An 18,128-nucleotide genomic window follows, 5' to 3' on the forward strand; every position below is an offset into this window, starting at 1 on the left:
GGCTCCTATACACACTCACCATCTCCCTGATCATTGTCTTAACCCTCTTGTTATCAGCCTGCACTGCACTCTCTCTGTAACTTACACTTTATTCTGCATTCTCTTATTGCTTTTCTCTGATACGACCTTGATGTACCAACGTGATGAAATAATCTGCAGGGACATTTTCGCTGTAACCCGGTATGTGTGATCAACCAGTTTATTAGAGCAGTTGGCAGTGAGAACAGCCCAGAAACATTGATATTTTATCATAAACCAGTTTATTAAAGCAATGGGCAATGAGAAATGACCCCAACATGGGTATTTTATCATAAACTAGTTTATTAAAGCAATGGGCAGTGAGAAATGCCCCCAACATGGGTATTTTCTCATAAACCAGTTTATTAAAGCAGCGGGCAATGAAAAATGCCTGTCAACATGGGTATTTTATCATAAACCAGTTTATTAAAATGGTGGGCAGTGCAAAATGCCCACCAATGTCAGTATTTTATCATAAACCAGTTTATTAAAGGAGTGGGCAGTGAGAAATGCCCCCAACATGGGTATTTTCTCATAAACCAGTTTATTAAAGCAGCGGGCAGTGAAAAATGCCTGTCAACATGGGTATTTTATCATAAACCAGTTTATTAAAGCAGAGGGCAGTGAGAAATGCCCCCAACATGGGTATTTTATCATAAACCAGTTTATTAAAGCAGTGGGCAGTGAGAAATGCCCCAGGATAGATATTTTATCATAAACCAGTTTATTAAAGTGGTGGGCAGTGAGATATGCTCGTCAACATGGGTATTTTATCTTAGGTCAGTTTATTAAAACTGTGGGCTGTGAGAAATGCCCAGAGATGTCGGTGTTTATCATAAACCAGTTTATTAATGCAGTGGGCAGTGAGATATGCTCCCAACATGGGTATTCTATTATAAACCAGTTTATTACAGTGGTGGGCAGTGAGAAATGCCCACAACATGGGTATTTTATCATAAACCAGTTTATTAATGCAGTGGGCAGTGCGATATGTCCGTCAACATGGGTATTTTATCTTAAACCAGTTTATTAAAGCAGTGGGCAGTGAGAAATGCCCATCAACATGGGCATTTTTATCATAAACCAGTTTATTAAAGCAGTGGGCAGTGAGATATGCTCCCAACATGGGTATTCTATTATAAACCAGTTTATTACAGTGGTGGGCAGTGAGAAATGCCCACAACATGGGTATTTTATCTTAAACAGTTTATTAAAACAGTGGGCGGTGAGGAATGCCCACAACATGGGTATTTTAGCATAAACCAGTTTATTAATGCAGTGGGCAGTGCGATATGTCCGTCAACGTGGGTATTTTATCTTAAACTAGTTTATTAAAACTGTGGGCTGTGAGAAATGCCCAGAGATGTTGGTGTTTATCATAAACCAGTTTATTAATGCAGTGGGCAGTGAGATATGTCCGTCAACGTGGGTATTTTATCTTAAACCAGTTTATTAAAGCAGTGGGCAGTGAGATATGCTCCCAACATGGGTATTCTATTATAAACCAGTTTATTACAGCGGTGGGCAGTGAGAAATGCCCCCAACATGGGTATTTTATCTTAAACCAGTTTATCAAAGCAGTGGGCAGTGAGATATGCCCCCAACATGGGTATTTTATCATAAACCAGTTTATCAAAGCAGTGGGCTGTGAGATATGCCCCTAACATGGGTATTTTATCATAAACCAGTTTATTACAGCAGTGGGCAGTGAGATATGCCCGTCAATGTGGGTATTTTATCTTAAGCTAGTTTATCAAAGCAGTGGGCAGTGAGATATGCCCCCAACATGGGTATTTTATCATAAACCAGTTTATCAAAGCAGTGGGCAGTGAGATATGCCCCAGCATGGTTGTTTTATCATAAATAAGTTTATTAAAACAGTGGGCAGTGGGAAATGCCCATCAACATGGGTATTTTATCATAAACCTGTTTATTAAAGTGGTGGGCAGAGAGATATGCCCCAGCATGGTTGTTTTATCATAAATAAGTTTATTAAAACAGTGGGCATTGAGATATGCCCAGAGACATCAGTATTTATCATAAAAAAGTTTACTAAAGTGGTGGGCATCAAGAAATGCCCATCAAAATGGGTATGTTATCATAAACCAGTTTATTAAAGCGTTAGGCAGTGAGAAATACCCTCCACATGAGTGTTTCTGATGAAATTGACTGGATCCTTCGCAGCTCGAAGACTTCCCCAACCCTTTGACATTAACATGACTGAGCAGCAGGTGGCACGGGCAGGGCTGAGGAACCCTGTTGGTAGGTGTCATTACAGGCTGCGACTGTTGTGGAACAGAGTCTACAGTAAACCAGATGCAGGGCACGTAAGCCAGGATCGTGAACTCCAACAAACAGCAGACAGCCTTGCAGGGTGTTACTGATTCACCTTGAACATGAAACCACACCTGCACCAGGAGATAAGGCGGAAACTCACAGAGCTCCACAGCCAGTCACACACAGTCCTGAAGGATAATTGAGCCGCTGTGTCTATCCCAGAGTCCCAGTTCCTTTTTCCCCAACAGACTTTGCCCTTTGTCTTATGGTCTTTGAGTCTTCCTGAATTTCCCCATTTGAAACTTCCCATTAGCATCACCTTTCTGGTACCGTCCCACAGATCTGCTCCTCTCCATTTATCTGCTAAACCCCAGGTACCTGGGACTCCCTGGTCACTGACTCTTCACTCCAGGGAATTAGCCTCTTGTTGGCCACTCGACCCAAACCCTTCCTGACCATGAGTGCCTCCATCAGATCTTCCCCACCCTGAGGGAACAGCCTCTGGCCCCCCGGCACCCCCTGCCTAGATCTGTGAAACACTTTCACCAGGCTTTATTCCTTTGAAGGAAATGGAAGCAGGGAAAAGGCCCTTCATGCTCACTCCAATTAAATCATGAGTGAACTATCTCACGTCCCTCGATCTCTGCCTTGAACACATTCAATGGTCAGGTGATACAGCAAGGGAAATTGGCTATTCGGCCAAATGAGATTGTCATCTATTGCCTATATTTGGTCCATATCTCTCAAAACCAATCCTATCCATATACCTGCCTCAACAACTTCCTCTGGCAGCTCTTTCCAAATATAGACCACTATCTGGGTAAAGAAGTTGCCCCTCAGGTTCCTATTACATCTCTGCCATCTCACATAAAACCCATGCTGTCCAGTCCTTGAGTGGCCAACCCTGGGGAAGAGACAGACTCCTGGGTAAAGAAGTTTACTGTCCTTGTGTGAAGAGGTGTCTTTCCACCTGTGTGAAAAGCTGACACTTTCCTTTGAGACCATGACTATTGGTTCCAGACCTAACCAGAGGAATCATCATCTGGGACTAATCACTAGATACAGGAGACTGAGGTGTGACCTTACAGATGTAAATAACTCATGAAGGGTTTAGAGAGGGTGAATACACACAGAGATGGGGAATCAAGAACCAGAAAATGCAGGTTTAAGCTGAGACGGGAGAGATTTACTGGGAACCTGTGAGGCAAATTCTTCACCCAGATGGTGGTCCGTCTATGAAACAAGCTGCCAGAGGTTGAAGGGGGTACATTTAAAAGACACTTGGACAACAGGTACATGGTTAGGAAAGGCTTAGAGCAGGAGTTCCCAACCTGGGATCTGTGGATCCCTCAGTTGATGGTAGGCATAAAAAAGGTTGGGAAACACTGGTTTAGAGGGTGTGGGTCAAACACGGGCAAATGGGACAAGCTCAGATGGCCATTTTGCTTGGCATGGGCCAGATGGATTGAAAGGTCAGTTTCTGAGTTGTGTGATATCCCACATTTTTCTGGATGGAGAATTTTAGTTGTAGGGAGAGTGTGAACAATCTTGGCCTATTTTGCCTGCCCGATGTTTACAAGATTATGACAAGCGAAGATGAGAGAGGTGGTCAGAATAATTTTCCTATGTGGGGAAAAAGTTTAAAGGGGATTTGAGGTGAAAGTTTGTTTCAGAAACACAAAGATTGGGTAGAGCATAGAACAGTACGGCCCAGGAATAGTCCCTTCAGCCCACAATGTCTGTGCTATCATGAAGCTGAATTGAACTAATCCCATCTGCCATGTCCACCTATTCCCTCGCAGTGCCTGGCTGATACCTTCAAAATGTTTCCGAAGGAGATGGTAGAATTAAAGTTCAAAGTACATTTAATATCAAAGTATGTATGTGACAGACAGACATACTTTATTGATCCCGAGGGAAATTGGGTTTTGTTACGGTCGTACCAACCAAGAACAGTGTAGAAATATAGAAATATAAAACCATAAATACTTAAATAATAATAAGTAACTTATGCCAAGTGGAAACTAGTCCAGGACCAGGCTATTGGCTCAGGGGGTCTGACACTCTGAGGGAGGAGTTGTAAAGTTTGATGCCCCCAGGCAGGAATGACTTCCTATGACGTTAGTGTTGCATCTCGGTGGAATGAGTCTCTGGCTGAATGCACTCCTGTGCCCAACCAGTACATCATGGAGTGGATGGGAGACATTGTCCAAGATGGCATGCAACTTGGACAGCATCCTCTTTTCAGACACCACCGTCAGAGAGTCCAGTTCCACCCCTACAACATCACTGGACTTACGAATGAGTTGTTGATTCTGTTGTGTATATATTATACAACCCTGATATTTGTCTGCTAACAGGTGGCCACGAAACAAGGAAACCCTGAAAGAAAGAACCCATATAAAAAAAGACCTTCATACACCCAATGTGCAGGGGGGGAAAACATATCACGCAAACAATAACCGCCAGCAAATAGCGTTCTGAACTGGTCCGCAAACAGAGTCCCATAGTTCCACTCTGAGCCAAGCCGTGAAGCAGTCCGTACCTTGCCTTGATTCAATCAGAACGTTTAAGAGTTACCCAGACGAACACTTAAGTAAATAGCTTCAGAGTGTAGGATAGACAAATTCTAATGTTGCCCACAGGTGATTAGGTTTCTCCTCCTCTCCTTAAACCTCTGCCCTCTACTTTTTGCTTCCTGCTCTGTGAAAAAGACTGTATAAATACAGTGTATAAAATAATGAGGAACATACATAGGGTGTGTATTCACCCTATCTCTGCCTCTCATGAATATATCCACCTCTTTCACCCCTCATTCTCCTCTCTTTCAATAAGCAAATCCCCAGATAATGTTCTTTCCAGCATTATATGAGATTCCATCACACCATGTCAATCCTTGTAGGAATTTTTCAGGAATCAGTGGGATCCCCTTCCATTTTTCTAAACTCAGCTGAGTCCAGGTCCCTCCCCAGGGTCAAGGTGACAGGCCCCAGGGCTAAAGTTCGTGCTTGATGCAGAGAGGCATTGGGCAACAAGGTTCTGGGAATGAAAACTATGAGCAATTGATTTTCCTGCTACCAATCATAGTGGTGTCCACTTTAATCTTTTATGTGCAGTCACTGCCCGAGAAGATTTAAATCCTATTAGCTGTGCCAGGGACGTGTATGGAATCTTTTCATGGATGCTGGCACGTAATCCTGTCTGTCGTTGCCACGTGTTGAGCCAGCTGCATGTTTTATTCATGAAGACCCTTGTGCAAACGCCAGAATTCATGTTTCACGTTCTATTAGTTATCTGCAAAGGCTGATTGGTATTCCTCTGAGCGGCCCGTATTGCCAGGGGTGAGGAGCTTGCAGCCACTTCCCGCAATCGATGCGCAGCAAGCTGCGCGGCTTTAGTAAAGGTGAGGGTATCTAGGGCTGTGGCCCCTGGGAGGCAGGTGGAAAGCTCAGAGGCACAAGGGGCTGAATGGCTTTCTCCTGTTCCTTGGAGAACATAGCACCAAGATACCTTTGCAGAGATTTGACCTTTCTGCTCTGTTCTGATGTATACCTACTCACACATCCCCATCAAGATATCTTCCATCATCTCGTCCAAGACCTAAACTCCGGATCTCTGCATCCCACCAACTCCGGCCTCTCAAACATCTCCAAGTCCCATCACTGCCTTCAGCGGCCTGAGAGGCAAGCTCTGGAATTCTTCCACAGAATCAAAGGTTCTACTGACGCAAAAGAATCCATTTTGGGGGAGGGTCAATGCCTCTGCTGCTGCTTGGGCATGGGTGGGGGACTTTGGGGTTCTGATGTTTCTATCATTTATTCCATAGGGTTTCTTGTTTCATGGATGTCTGTGAAGAGTAATAACTATATATATTCTCTGATATTAAATTCAATCATTTGAATTTTGATTCTGATTCCATGCTGGAGCTTTGAGTAATCCAGTCAGTCCCAATACACCATTCCTTCTCCATGGCCCTACAAACATGTTACTATCAAATGCATATCTGGTTCCCTTTTGAAGTGCCTACATTGTTCCTGTTTTAGTCACTGTTCGTCCCAAATCATCATCGCTCTTTATGACAAGAGTTTTCCTCATACACTATCTATTCTCACTGGACCATTGCAATAACCCTGTACCCCACCTGTCAGTCTGTTAAAGGGACAAGCTACAGGTTAGGCACAGCATGCAGTGGTTAACACAATTACTTTACAGCACGAGCTCTCACTGACTGGGTTTCAATATCCACTGCTGTCTGTAAGGACATTCTCCCCATGACCATCTGCGTTTTTTCCCCAAGTGCTCCAGCTTCCTCCCACATACCAAAGGTATACGGGTTAGGGTTAATGAGATGTGGGCATGTTATGTTGGCGCAGGGAGCAAGGCAACACTTACGGGCTGCCCCTAGCAAATCCTTGGACTGTCGATGCAAAAACATTTCACTGAAAGCTCTGATTATAAAAGCTGATCTCTTTAATCTCTTTACCCCTAATCACCACGTCTCACCCCAAAAAAACCCTTTCTGTTTCAAGGTGAACCAGCCCAGAGTCCGCAGCATAGTCCGGAGATAATCTATTTACCGGTACTCACGCCTACCCCCTCTCTGGGACACTCAGTGCAGTGACCAAGCTCTAACACCTTAACTAAACTTTTAAACACCTTTGATCTGAGCTAGATGGACACAGAACTATGCACAGTGCTCCTGGTTTACTGTGTTGACTGGCTGCATTACGGCCTGGGATGGGAACACCAAAGTCTCTCATTAGAAAATCCTACACGAGGTAGTAGATTTGGCCAAGTACATCACAGGTAAAACCCTCCCAACCATTGAGCATGTTTACGTGAAACGTTGCTGTTGAAAAGCAGCATCCATCCTCAAAGATCCTCACCACCCAAGCCAGGTGCAGATGCCTCAGGACTCACATCACCAGGTTCAAGAACAGTTACTACCGCTTAACCATCAGGCTCTTGAACAAAAGGGGATAATTACACTCACTTAAGGACTCTGTTATATTGTTATTTCATGCTTGTTATTTATTGCTATTTATTTATATCTGCATTTGCACAGTTTGTTTACAGTTTACAGTTCCTGATGCTTACAGGTTACAGTTACTGTCCTATAGATTTGCTAAGTATGCCAGCAGAAAAGAATCTCAGGGTTGTATGTGGTGACATGCTCGTACTCTGATAATAAATTTGGCTTTGAACTTTGAACTTAATCATGGTCATCATAAACTAGAACTGTGCACAGTGCTCCCAGTGTGGTCAAACCAGGGCCATACAGAGACTAGAACTGTGCACAGTGCTCCCAGTGTGGTCTAACCAGGGCCATACAGAGACTAGAACTGTGCACAGTGCTCCCAGTGTGGTCTAATCAGGGCCATACAGAGACTAGAATTGTACATTGTTCTGACCAGGGCCATGCAAAGACTAGAACTGTGCATAGTGCTCCCAGTGTGCTATAAGGAGACCAGAATTGTACATGGTGAACCTTTACAGTTTATCAATGGTTCAATACAAGCTGAACATGGCATGTCTATGTAACTGTATGCAATAGTCCAGATATGGCCTCACCAGATTTTTATAAAGTTGTAACATAACCTTCTGACTTTTGAACTCGGTGTCTCGAATAATAAAGGCAAACATTCCATAAGCCTTCTTAACCACCCTACTGACCTGTGTAGCCACTTTCATGGAGCTATGAACTTGGACCTCAAGATCTCTTTGCTCAGCAAAACTGTTAAAGATCTTGTGTAGAATTTCCTTGGAATTAGAGCAGTATGGAAGTTGAGGTTTTGTTAAACCCCTGCATCCCTTGGTCAAGGGGCAGAGAGAAATATCACCTATCCAAGGACATAGCCCCTGGTGCATATGCTGTACACCTGAGTTTGGGTGAGATCTGGTTATAGAGAGGGTGAACACAAGCAGGCTGTTTCCCCTCAGTTTGGGTGGGACTAGAGCCAGAGGTCATAGGTTTAGGGTGAAAGGTGAAATATTTAAGTGGAACCTGAGGAGGATCTCCTACACTCAGAGAGTAGTGAGAGTGCGGAACGAGCTGCCAATGTAAGTGGTGGATGCAGGTTCAATTGTAACATTTAAGAGAAGCTTGGATAGGAACATGGATGGGAGGGGTGTGGAGGGCAATGGTCCAAGTGCAGGCAGGTGGAACTAGCGAGAAAAGGAGATCAGCATGGACTAGATGGGCTGAAGAGTCTGTTTCTGTGCTGTAGTGCTCTAAAGAATGAGAGGCATCTGACAGAAATTTACACTCATGGTTAGGCACCCCACTTGTTAGTGCCACAGAGCCAGGTTCCTCACTGCAGCCTGATGATTGCATGATCCCTTCTGTACTATCTGGAATTTAGAAGAATGGGAGGTGATCTCATTGAAACCTATTGAATTCTGAAAGGCCTCGATAGGGTAGATGTGGACAGGATGTTTCCTATGGTGGGGGAGTCTAAGACCATAGGACACTTCCTAAGGAGATTGAGGCAAGTGAAGCATTCACCCCCCCCCCCCCCCCATCTGAACTGTATTTTACAGGAGCACCATTGAGAGCATCCCAATCATATGAATGGGAGCAGCTGAGCATTAGTCCGGAAGTCCCTACACAGGACTGTGAGAACAGCTGACACGATCACAGGGGTCTCCCTACCATCCATGGTGTCGTTTATCAGGAGTGCTGCATGCACAGAACCCTTAGTATTATCAAGGATCCAACCCATCCATCCAGCGTCCTCTTTGACTTTCTCCCATCAGGCAGGAGACTCTATTGCATAAAGACAGGAATGGTCAGGATGTCAGGAGCGAAATGATGATGGCACTAAACAGCGACTCCTTTGCTTGCGTCACTGGAAATAGCTCTATTTTTTATCTCTCTTTTCCCTTTTCCAGGTTCTTTTGAAGACCCTGACCTGGAGTTACACTTGACTTTGGTTCTTTGCGGGAATGGGACCCGCCTCACGGCTGGCCGCTTTTTGATATGCCAAGGAAGTGGCCTGGAAGACCAGTGCGCTTTCAGGGTGCTGGATTTTTGTGGCTCAGGAGATGGGCTGATTTGTAGGCCGGTGCCCCTGACTGGGCGTCGTTGGAGAACGCAGAACATTGGAAGCAGTGGGTTAGCTGCCATGGCTGTGTATACAGAGACCCGAGCTCTTTGGGTGCAGAGCTTGGAAAAAGCAACTCAACAGACTTTTAACATCAGAACTCAGCAAATTGTTTGTTTTGTCTCCCCTCTTGCTGTGAAATGGGGCCACCTCTTTTTCCCTTATTAGGGAGACAGAGAGAGAGCTTGCTGTATGTCAAATTACCGGGTGTACAAATAGTCTTTGGGCTACTGAAAGCCTGTGTCCTTATTGATGCTTGACTGCACGCTGGGGGGTGCCGATGCTTTTTTGCTGGTGGGGGAGGGGTGATCATTGCTTGCTGCTGTTCACGTATGGGAGGGGGAGCTGGGGGCAGCTTTGGGATTCTAACATTTAACTCTCATTCATTCTTTGGGGCACTCCTCTGTTTTTGTGGATTTTTGCAAATAAAAAATTTCAGGATGTATATGAGGGTGATTGATAAGTTCGTGGCCTAAGGTAGAAGGAGTCAATTTTAGAAAATCTAGCACATTTATTTTTCAACATAGTCCCCTCCTACATGTACACACTTAGTCCAGCGGTCATGGAGCATATGGATCTTGGACCTCCAGAAAGTGTCCACAGCAGGGGTGATTGATATGTTCGTGGCCTAAGTAGAAGGAGTCAATTTTAGAAAACCTAGCACATTTATTTTTCCTACATTTACACACTTAGTCCAGCGGTCGTGGAGCATATGGATCCCTTCTTTGTAGGTGTCTTGGACCTCCATAAGTGGTCCACAGCATGGGGTGATTGATAAGTTTGTGGCCTAAGGTAGAAGGAGATGAGTTATTAGCTTCAAACTTTCTGCATTTTCACTAAAAGAGTTGAACTGCATGTGCATGTAATGAGAGCTGTACAACTCAACTCCTTCTACCTTAGGCCACGAACTTATCAACCACCCCTGATGTGGACCATCTGGAGGTCCAAGACGCTCTCGTTACATACATGTGCAGTTCAGCTCTTTGAGTGATAGTTAATAACTATTTGAGTAATAAGTTAATAACTCGGCTCCTTCTACCTTAGGCCATGAACTTATCAATCACCCCTGCTGTGGACCACTCCTACAAAGAAGGGATCCATATGCTCCATGACCGCTGGACTAAGTGTGTACATGTAGGAGGGGACTATGTTGAAAAATAAATGTGCTAACTTTTCTAAAATGGACTCCTTCTACCTTAGGCCACGAAACTATCAATCACCCCTCGTATATATTTCTCTGATGTTAAATGTATCTATTGATAGAAACAGTTTCTTCCCTCAGGTCAATAGGTTTCTGAGCTCTCAGCCACATCACATTCAAAGTGTCACTGGTTAATCTATTCCGTACCCTACAATATTTAATTTATGCACTTTATTATGTTTATTTATGTGTAATCCATCTGTAGATTTTATCCTTACTTTCATAAGTCATTGTGTGTTATGTGTACAACTGTGCTTTACACCCTGGTTCATTTCTATACACATTATACGGTTATATATTTCTATACATGTATATAGTTGAATGGCAATAAACTTGACTTGATTTGGCAGCCTCAGAATAGAGGGATGTCCTTTTAGAATGGAGATGGGCAGGAATTTCTTTCATCAGAGAGTAGTGAGTCTCTGGAATTCTTTGCCACAGGCAGCTGTGGAGGCCAAGTGTCCATGTGTATTTAAGGCAGAGACTGGTAGATTCTTGATTAGTCAGAGCATGAAGGGATACGGAGAAAAGGCAGGAGATTGGAGCTGAGAGGGAAAATTGGATCAGCCATGATGAAAAGGTGGAGCAGACTCGATATGTCAAATGGCTGAATTCTGCTCCTATATCTGATGGCCTTATGCCTGCTGTGAAATTTGTTGTTTTGTGGTAGCAGTACAGTGCAAGACATAAAATTACAAGTTAACAACTGAAGTTAACAAATTTCACAACACATGCTGGTGATAATAAACCTGATTCTGATTCTGATTCTGGAAAAAGTGTAAAAGAGCAATAGTGTGTTGTGTTCACAGACCATTCAGAAATCTGATGGTGGTGGGGAAGAAACCTTAAACATTGAATGGGTGTCTTCAGGTTTCTGTGCTTGTGGTAATCTGCACTGAGCAAGATCACACAGAGACTGGGGTCTATCAATGAGTATAACACTGGCCACTGGGATCTTATTCCCAGACAAGCAGAAAGACCATCACCTCCCCTGATTTACGAGGAACTGTTGACTGGTCATGCCCCACCACACCATCCAATCCTCATTCTTCCCGCCTACGTGCACTGTGTGAGTCAAGGCAGGGGAAGAGTTAATCTGGTGAGGCTGAAGAGACTGAAATGTGGACATCTATATTCACATCATTCTACTGATGCACAGTTGAGAGCACCCTAACAAGCTACATCACCGCATGGTATGGAAACTGCACTGTGCTGGATAGGAAGGCTCCACAATGGGGAGTCAAAACTGCTCAGTGCATCACCAGCACCAGCCTACCCACCGTCAATTACATATATACAGAAATGTGCCAGAAAAGGGCCAATAACATCATGATTTATCCCACATAACCTGCTCATGGACGTTTGTCCACTCCCATCAGAGAGGAGGTTACTTAGCATCCAGACTCAACAGATTACCACACTCATAAACAGTTCCTTTCCCCAAGCAGTAAGGCTGACCAACACCCACTAACCCACCCCTCCACACTCCTAACCACCACTACTTCATCATTTCCTGTCAGAGTCACCATATGTACAGACACTCTGGTACCTAGTGTTGCTTTATGGAAAGACAATCAATCTATGTATATAAGCTATCTTATGTATTTATATTTATTGTGTTTTTTATTACTGCGTACTTTATCTTTCTGTGGTTTTTTTGTGATGTATCAGACCCACAGCAACAATTATTTTATTCTCCTTTACACTTGTGTAATGTAAATGGCATTAAATAATCGTGAATCTTGAAATGTTGAACTTTACGACCAGGATGGGTTGGAAGTATTGTTATTCCAGCTCTGACAGACTGTGTTGTCGGTGACAAAGAAGTGCTGGGGTAATTGTTTAATGCAGGAAACACAGGGAAGAGTTTAAACTTCCTCTGGCAGAGAGGAGGTGTCACAATGAACCCCACTATTACTCTGTGATCCGTCCCTCACCCAGGAAAATTGTCACTGACATTATCTCCAAACTTTAATTGAAACATGGAAAAATGGAAAACCTACAGCACAATAAAGGCCTTTCGGTCCACAATGCTGTGCCAAACATGTACTTATTTTAGAAATTACGTAGAGTTACCCATAGTCCTCTAAGGTCCATGTACCTATCCAGTAGTCTATTAAAAGACCCTATTGTATCCGCCTCCACCACCATCGTCGGCAGCCTATTCCATGCACTCACCACACTCTGTGTAAAAAACTCCTCTGTACCTACTTCCAAGCATTTTAAAACTGTGCCCGCTTGTGCTAGCCATTTCAGCCCTGGGAAAAAGCTTATGACTATCCACATGATCAATGCCTCTCATCATCTTGTACACCTCTATCACGTCACCTCTCATCCTCTACCACTGCAAGGATAAAAGGCCAAGTTCACTCAACCTATGCTCATAAGGCATGCTCCCCAATCCAGGCAACATCCTTGTAAATCTCCTCTGCACTGTTTCTATAGTTTCCACATCCTACTGAGCACAGTACTCCAAGTGGGGTCTGACCAGGATCCTATACAGCTGTAACATTACCTCTCAGCTCTTAAACTCAATCCCATGGTTGATGAAGGCCAATGCACCATTTGCCTTCTTAACCACAGAGTCAACCTGTGCAGCAGTTTTGAGTGTCCTATGGACTCAGACCCCAAAATCCCTCTGATCTTCCACACTGCCAAGGGTCTTACCATTAATACTATATTCTGCCATCACATTTGACCTACCAAAATGAAACACCTCACACTTATCTTGGTTGAACTCCATCTGTCACTTCTCAGCCCAGTTTTGCATCCTATCAATGTCGTACTGTAACCTCTGACAGCCCTCCACACTATCCACAACACCCCAAACCTTTGTGTCACCTGGAAATTTACTAACCCACCCCTCCACTTCCTCATCCAGATAATTTATGAATATCATGAAGAGAAGGAGTCCCAGAACAGATCCCTGAGGTATACCACTTATCACTGACCTCCATGCAGAATATGACCTGGCTACAACCACTCTTTGCCTTCTGTGGGGAAGCCAGTTTTGGATCCACAAAGCAATGTCCCCTTGGATCCCATGCCTCCTTACTTTCTCAGCAAGCCTTGCATGGGGTACCTTATCAAATGCCTTGCTGAAATCCATATACACTACATTTACTCCTCTACCTTCATCAACGTGTTTAGTCACATCCTCAAAAAATTCAATCAGATTCGTAAGGCTTGACCTGCCTTTGACAAAGCCATACTGATTATTCCTAATCATATTATGCCTCTCCAAATGTTCATAAATCCTGCCCTTCAAGATCTTTTCCATCAACTTACCAACTACTGAAGTAAGACTCACTGGTCTATAATTTCCTGGGCTATTTCTACTCCCTTTCTTGAGCAAGGGAACAACATCAGCAACCCTCCAATTCTCTGGAACTTCTCCCATCCTCATTGATGATACAAAGATCATTGCTCAGCAATCTCTCCCCTTGCTTCCCACAGTAGTCTGGGGTACATTTCGTCCGATCCTGGAGACTTATCCAACTTTTTCCTAAAGCTTCAGCGCATCCTCTTTCTTAATGCCTATATGTTCAAGCTTTTCAGTCCACTGTAAGTCATTCTACGATCGCCTAGATCGTTTTCCGTAGTGAATACTGAAGCAAAGTAGTCATTAAGTACCTTTGTTATCTCCTCTGGTTTCATACACACTTTTCCACTGTCACACTTGATTGGTCCTATTCTCTCATGTCTTATTCTCTTGCTCTTCACATACTTGTGGGATGCCTTGGGGTTTTCTTTAATCCTGCCCACCAAGGCCTTCTCATGGCCCCTTCTGGCTCTCCTAATTTCATTCTTAAGCTTCTTCCTGCTAGCCTTATAATCTTCTAGATCTCTATCATTACCTAGTTTTTTTGAATCTTTCGTAAGCTTTTCTTTTCTTCATGACTAGATTTTCAACAGCCTTTGTACACCATGGTTCCTGTACCCTACCATCCTTCCCCTGTCTCATTGGAATGTACCTATGCAGAACGGCACACAACTATCTCTTGTACATTTGCCACATTTCTGCCATACATTTCCCTGAGAACATCTATTCTCAATTTATGCTTCCAAGTTCCTGCCTGATAGCTTCATATTTCCTCTTACTCCAATTAAACATTTTGCTAACTTGTCTGTTCCTATCCCTCTTCAATGCTACGTACGGTAAAGGAGATAGAAATGCTCTCTCACTGAGAGATCTGACACCTGACCAGGTTCAATTTCCAATACCAGATCAAGTACAGCCTCTCCTCTTAATGCATTTAGTGTTCATACTGACAATCTCTGCTGAGCATTTTTACAAGGTTAGATATTACAGTCACATTCCCCAGGTCTTTAATGCATTAAATGTTTATACCAACAATCTCTGCTGAGTATTTTTACAAGGTTCGATATGACAGTCACATTCCCCAGGTCTCTGAGCCCTCAGTTCAACTTAGCACCGAGCCCAGACCTGAATATTCGGACAGTTGTTTGTACTCTTTTAACTCCAGCACACCCAGGGTCCAACAGCCCTGCCTTCTGTAACCTCCTCTGGCTCTTGCACACCTCCCATCTGTAACCCCCTCCGGCCCCTAGACCCATTCCAGTGTCTGTAACCCTTTCTGGCCCCTACACCCCTTCCTGTCTCTGTAACCCTTTCTGGCCCCTACACCCCTCCCTGTCTCTGCAATCCGTTCTGGCCCATACAGGTGGAGACAGTGGTCTGACAGATCGATGTGGGAATGGGAAAGAGAATTACAATGGCTGGCTGCTGGGACATGTAGATGACCACAGTGGACAGAATAAAGGTCCACTCTGTCCATCTGTAGCAGGTCAGCAGTCAGTACACAACCACATCTGCTCGCTATCACAGCAGCAAGATCTGGATGCACAGCCTGTAAATTCCACATCGGTATAAAGATCACATGGCCCAAATCAGTACCTGGTCCTCACCACCCCACAAGTATCCATCCAACCAGATCGTGTTCATTCCCACGAGGAGATTCACAGCTCACATCTGTATGCATCCCACATCTGTACACGGCCTGCGTCTCTATGTAATACATATCTGGACATAGCCCACATCTGTACACGCCCTGCGTCTCTATGTGATGCATATCTGGACATAGCCCACATCTGTACACGGCCTGTATCTCTATGTGACACACATCTGGACACAATCCACACCTGTACACAGCCTGTGTCTCTATGTGACACATATCTGGACACAGCCCACATCTGTACACGGCCTGTGTCTCTACGTGATGCACATCTGGACACAATCCACATCTGTACACGGCCTGTGTCTCTATGTGATGCAAATCTGGACACAGCCCACATCTGTACATGGCCTGTGTCTCTATGTGATGCACATCTGGACACAATCCACACATATACACAGCCTGCGTCTCTATGTGATGCAATTCTGTACACAGCCTGTGTCTCTACATGACACACATCTATACACGGCCTGTCTCATCCTGATGCACATCTGAACACAGCGCACATTTGTACACAATTCATCTCTGTACATGACACACAGCCCCAGAGAGAGACACAAGGTATGTCAGGTGTTGGAATTTAGAGCAACAAGCAATGCGCAGGAGGAACTCAGCTGGCAAAGCAACATCTATGGGGTAAAATTAATGGTCAACGTTGTGGATTGAAGCCCTGTAGGGCCAACAATTCCATCCCTCCCACAGAGGCTACCCGACCAACCCCACTCTCCCAATTAGATTGTTTGTCTCTGTGCATGGTTTACAACTATTCACCAACCACACCGTTCTTGTGTGGGTCCTGTATTCACATAAATTGCTTGGCGTGGATTGCTCACATTTTGTATCAGACACACACAATGCCTCTGTATGCTCAAATACTCAGACAAGGACATATCCCTGTAGACAGCCCCATCACAAATAACAAACCATTTCGACATCAAAGCTGTGTGCCAATCTACCAATTTAACTAGGCTTCAGGCTCCACCCACTCCGAACCCCACATCCGTTCCGGGCAGAGCCAGCATTACTAAGGAGGCAAAGCTGCCAGGCACAGGGACTTACTATGTGGAGCTGTAGGTAGTCGCCCAGGCCAGAGGCACTGTCCACTCGAACCAGAATGGCATCCTTCTGTTGTGTGCTGAATCCTACTGCGAGGCGGTCAGCCCGTGTGCTGGGCCGGTCGTTCGGAGGCCACGTGTACGTGATGAGGGCTCCACCCCGACCAAAGATGTACGTGGTGCCAGCTGTGGAGAGAACACAGACAGACAAGACCCAGTTAGACCAGGACCAGTGTTCTGGACCAATGCTGCATTGACCAACCATTGGACTGAGCAGGAGATTTTACCAACTTTACATCCTCTTTCATTTACCCAATAATTGAAGTGAATTGAATTGACTTTATTTCTTACATCCTTCACATAAATGAGGAGTAAAAATCTTTACGTTACATCTCCATCTAAATGTGCCATGTGCAATCACAGTAATTTATAATAATTTATAATAAATAGAACAGTCACTGTAATATAGAGTACACTCAAATCAGTGTGAGTTCATCAGTTTGATGGCCTGGTGGAAGAAGCTGTCCCAGAGCCTGTTGGTCCTGGCTTTTATGCTGTGGTACCGATTCCCAGATGGCAGCAGTTGGAACAGTTTGTAGTTGGGGTGACTCGGGTCCCCAATGATCCTACGGGCCCTTTTTACACACCTGTCTTTGTAAACGTCCTGAATAGTGGGAAGTTCACAACTACAGATGTGCTGGGCTGTTCGCACCACTCTCTGCAGAGTCCTGTGATTAAGGGAAGCGCAGTTCCCATACCAAGCAGTGATGCAGCCAGTCAGGATGCTCTCAATTGTGCCCCTGTAGAAAGTTTACAGTTAGCAATAAACCTTGCTAACTGTAAACTGTGCAAATATAAAGATACTTCACCCATTTATACCAGTAATGACAAAATTGGGGATGATTTAATAGCAGTAAATCATAATTTAATTTCTTTATTGAGATTCAGCATGGAATAGGCCCTTTGAGCCACACCACCCACCCACCCAGTTTAGCCCTAGCCTAATCACAGGACAATTAATGACCAATTACCCTGCTAACCTGTACGATGGGAGGAAACACACGCAGTCACAGGGGGAGAACATACAAACTCCTTACAGACAGCAGTGGGAATTGAACCTGTCTCATTGGTACCTTAAAGCGTTGTGCTAACCACTACACTACCATGCCCTCACCAATGGGCCTGCAGCATAATCTCAATGCTCGGGCTCGAACTTTCTCTTGAGCGTCGAAGGACCACTGTTGTCACAAGCCCAGCCCATGAGCAACGCATCCTGTCAGCCAATTGGAGTCAGGTGCTCACAATCATCCAATCAGGGATGGGATTGGATGAGGAGGTTTCACTTTGTGTTGGGCCCCAGGATTGGGTGATTGTATTGGAATTGGTTTATTAATGTCACATGTACAGTGAAAAGTTTTTATTCCACACTGTTCATCACACAGTGTGTTGAGGTAAAACACTAACAGAATGTAGAATAAAGTGAATAAAATATTTTAGT

The 18,128-nt window shown here is 44.4% G+C and overlaps 1 protein-coding gene across 24 annotated transcripts in view; it reads right to left on the reverse strand.

The window, feature by feature from the left end:
- The window catches only part of LOC140717693 (neurexin-2-like), a 1,248,008-nt gene that overhangs the window by 274,232 nt on the left and 955,648 nt on the right, over positions 1-18,128 (reverse strand). For all 24 annotated transcript variants that reach the window (XM_073031362.1, XM_073031351.1, XM_073031361.1 and 21 more), the window contains one exon: positions 16,635-16,816. In XM_073031362.1, the coding sequence (XP_072887463.1) occupies positions 16,635-16,816 (182 nt within the window). The remainder of the gene's footprint in view (positions 1-16,634; positions 16,817-18,128) is intronic.

The sequence above is a fragment of the Hemitrygon akajei genome, chromosome 28 (assembly GCF_048418815.1).
Source record: "Hemitrygon akajei chromosome 28, sHemAka1.3, whole genome shotgun sequence".
NCBI lineage: Eukaryota > Metazoa > Chordata > Chondrichthyes > Myliobatiformes > Dasyatidae > Hemitrygon > Hemitrygon akajei.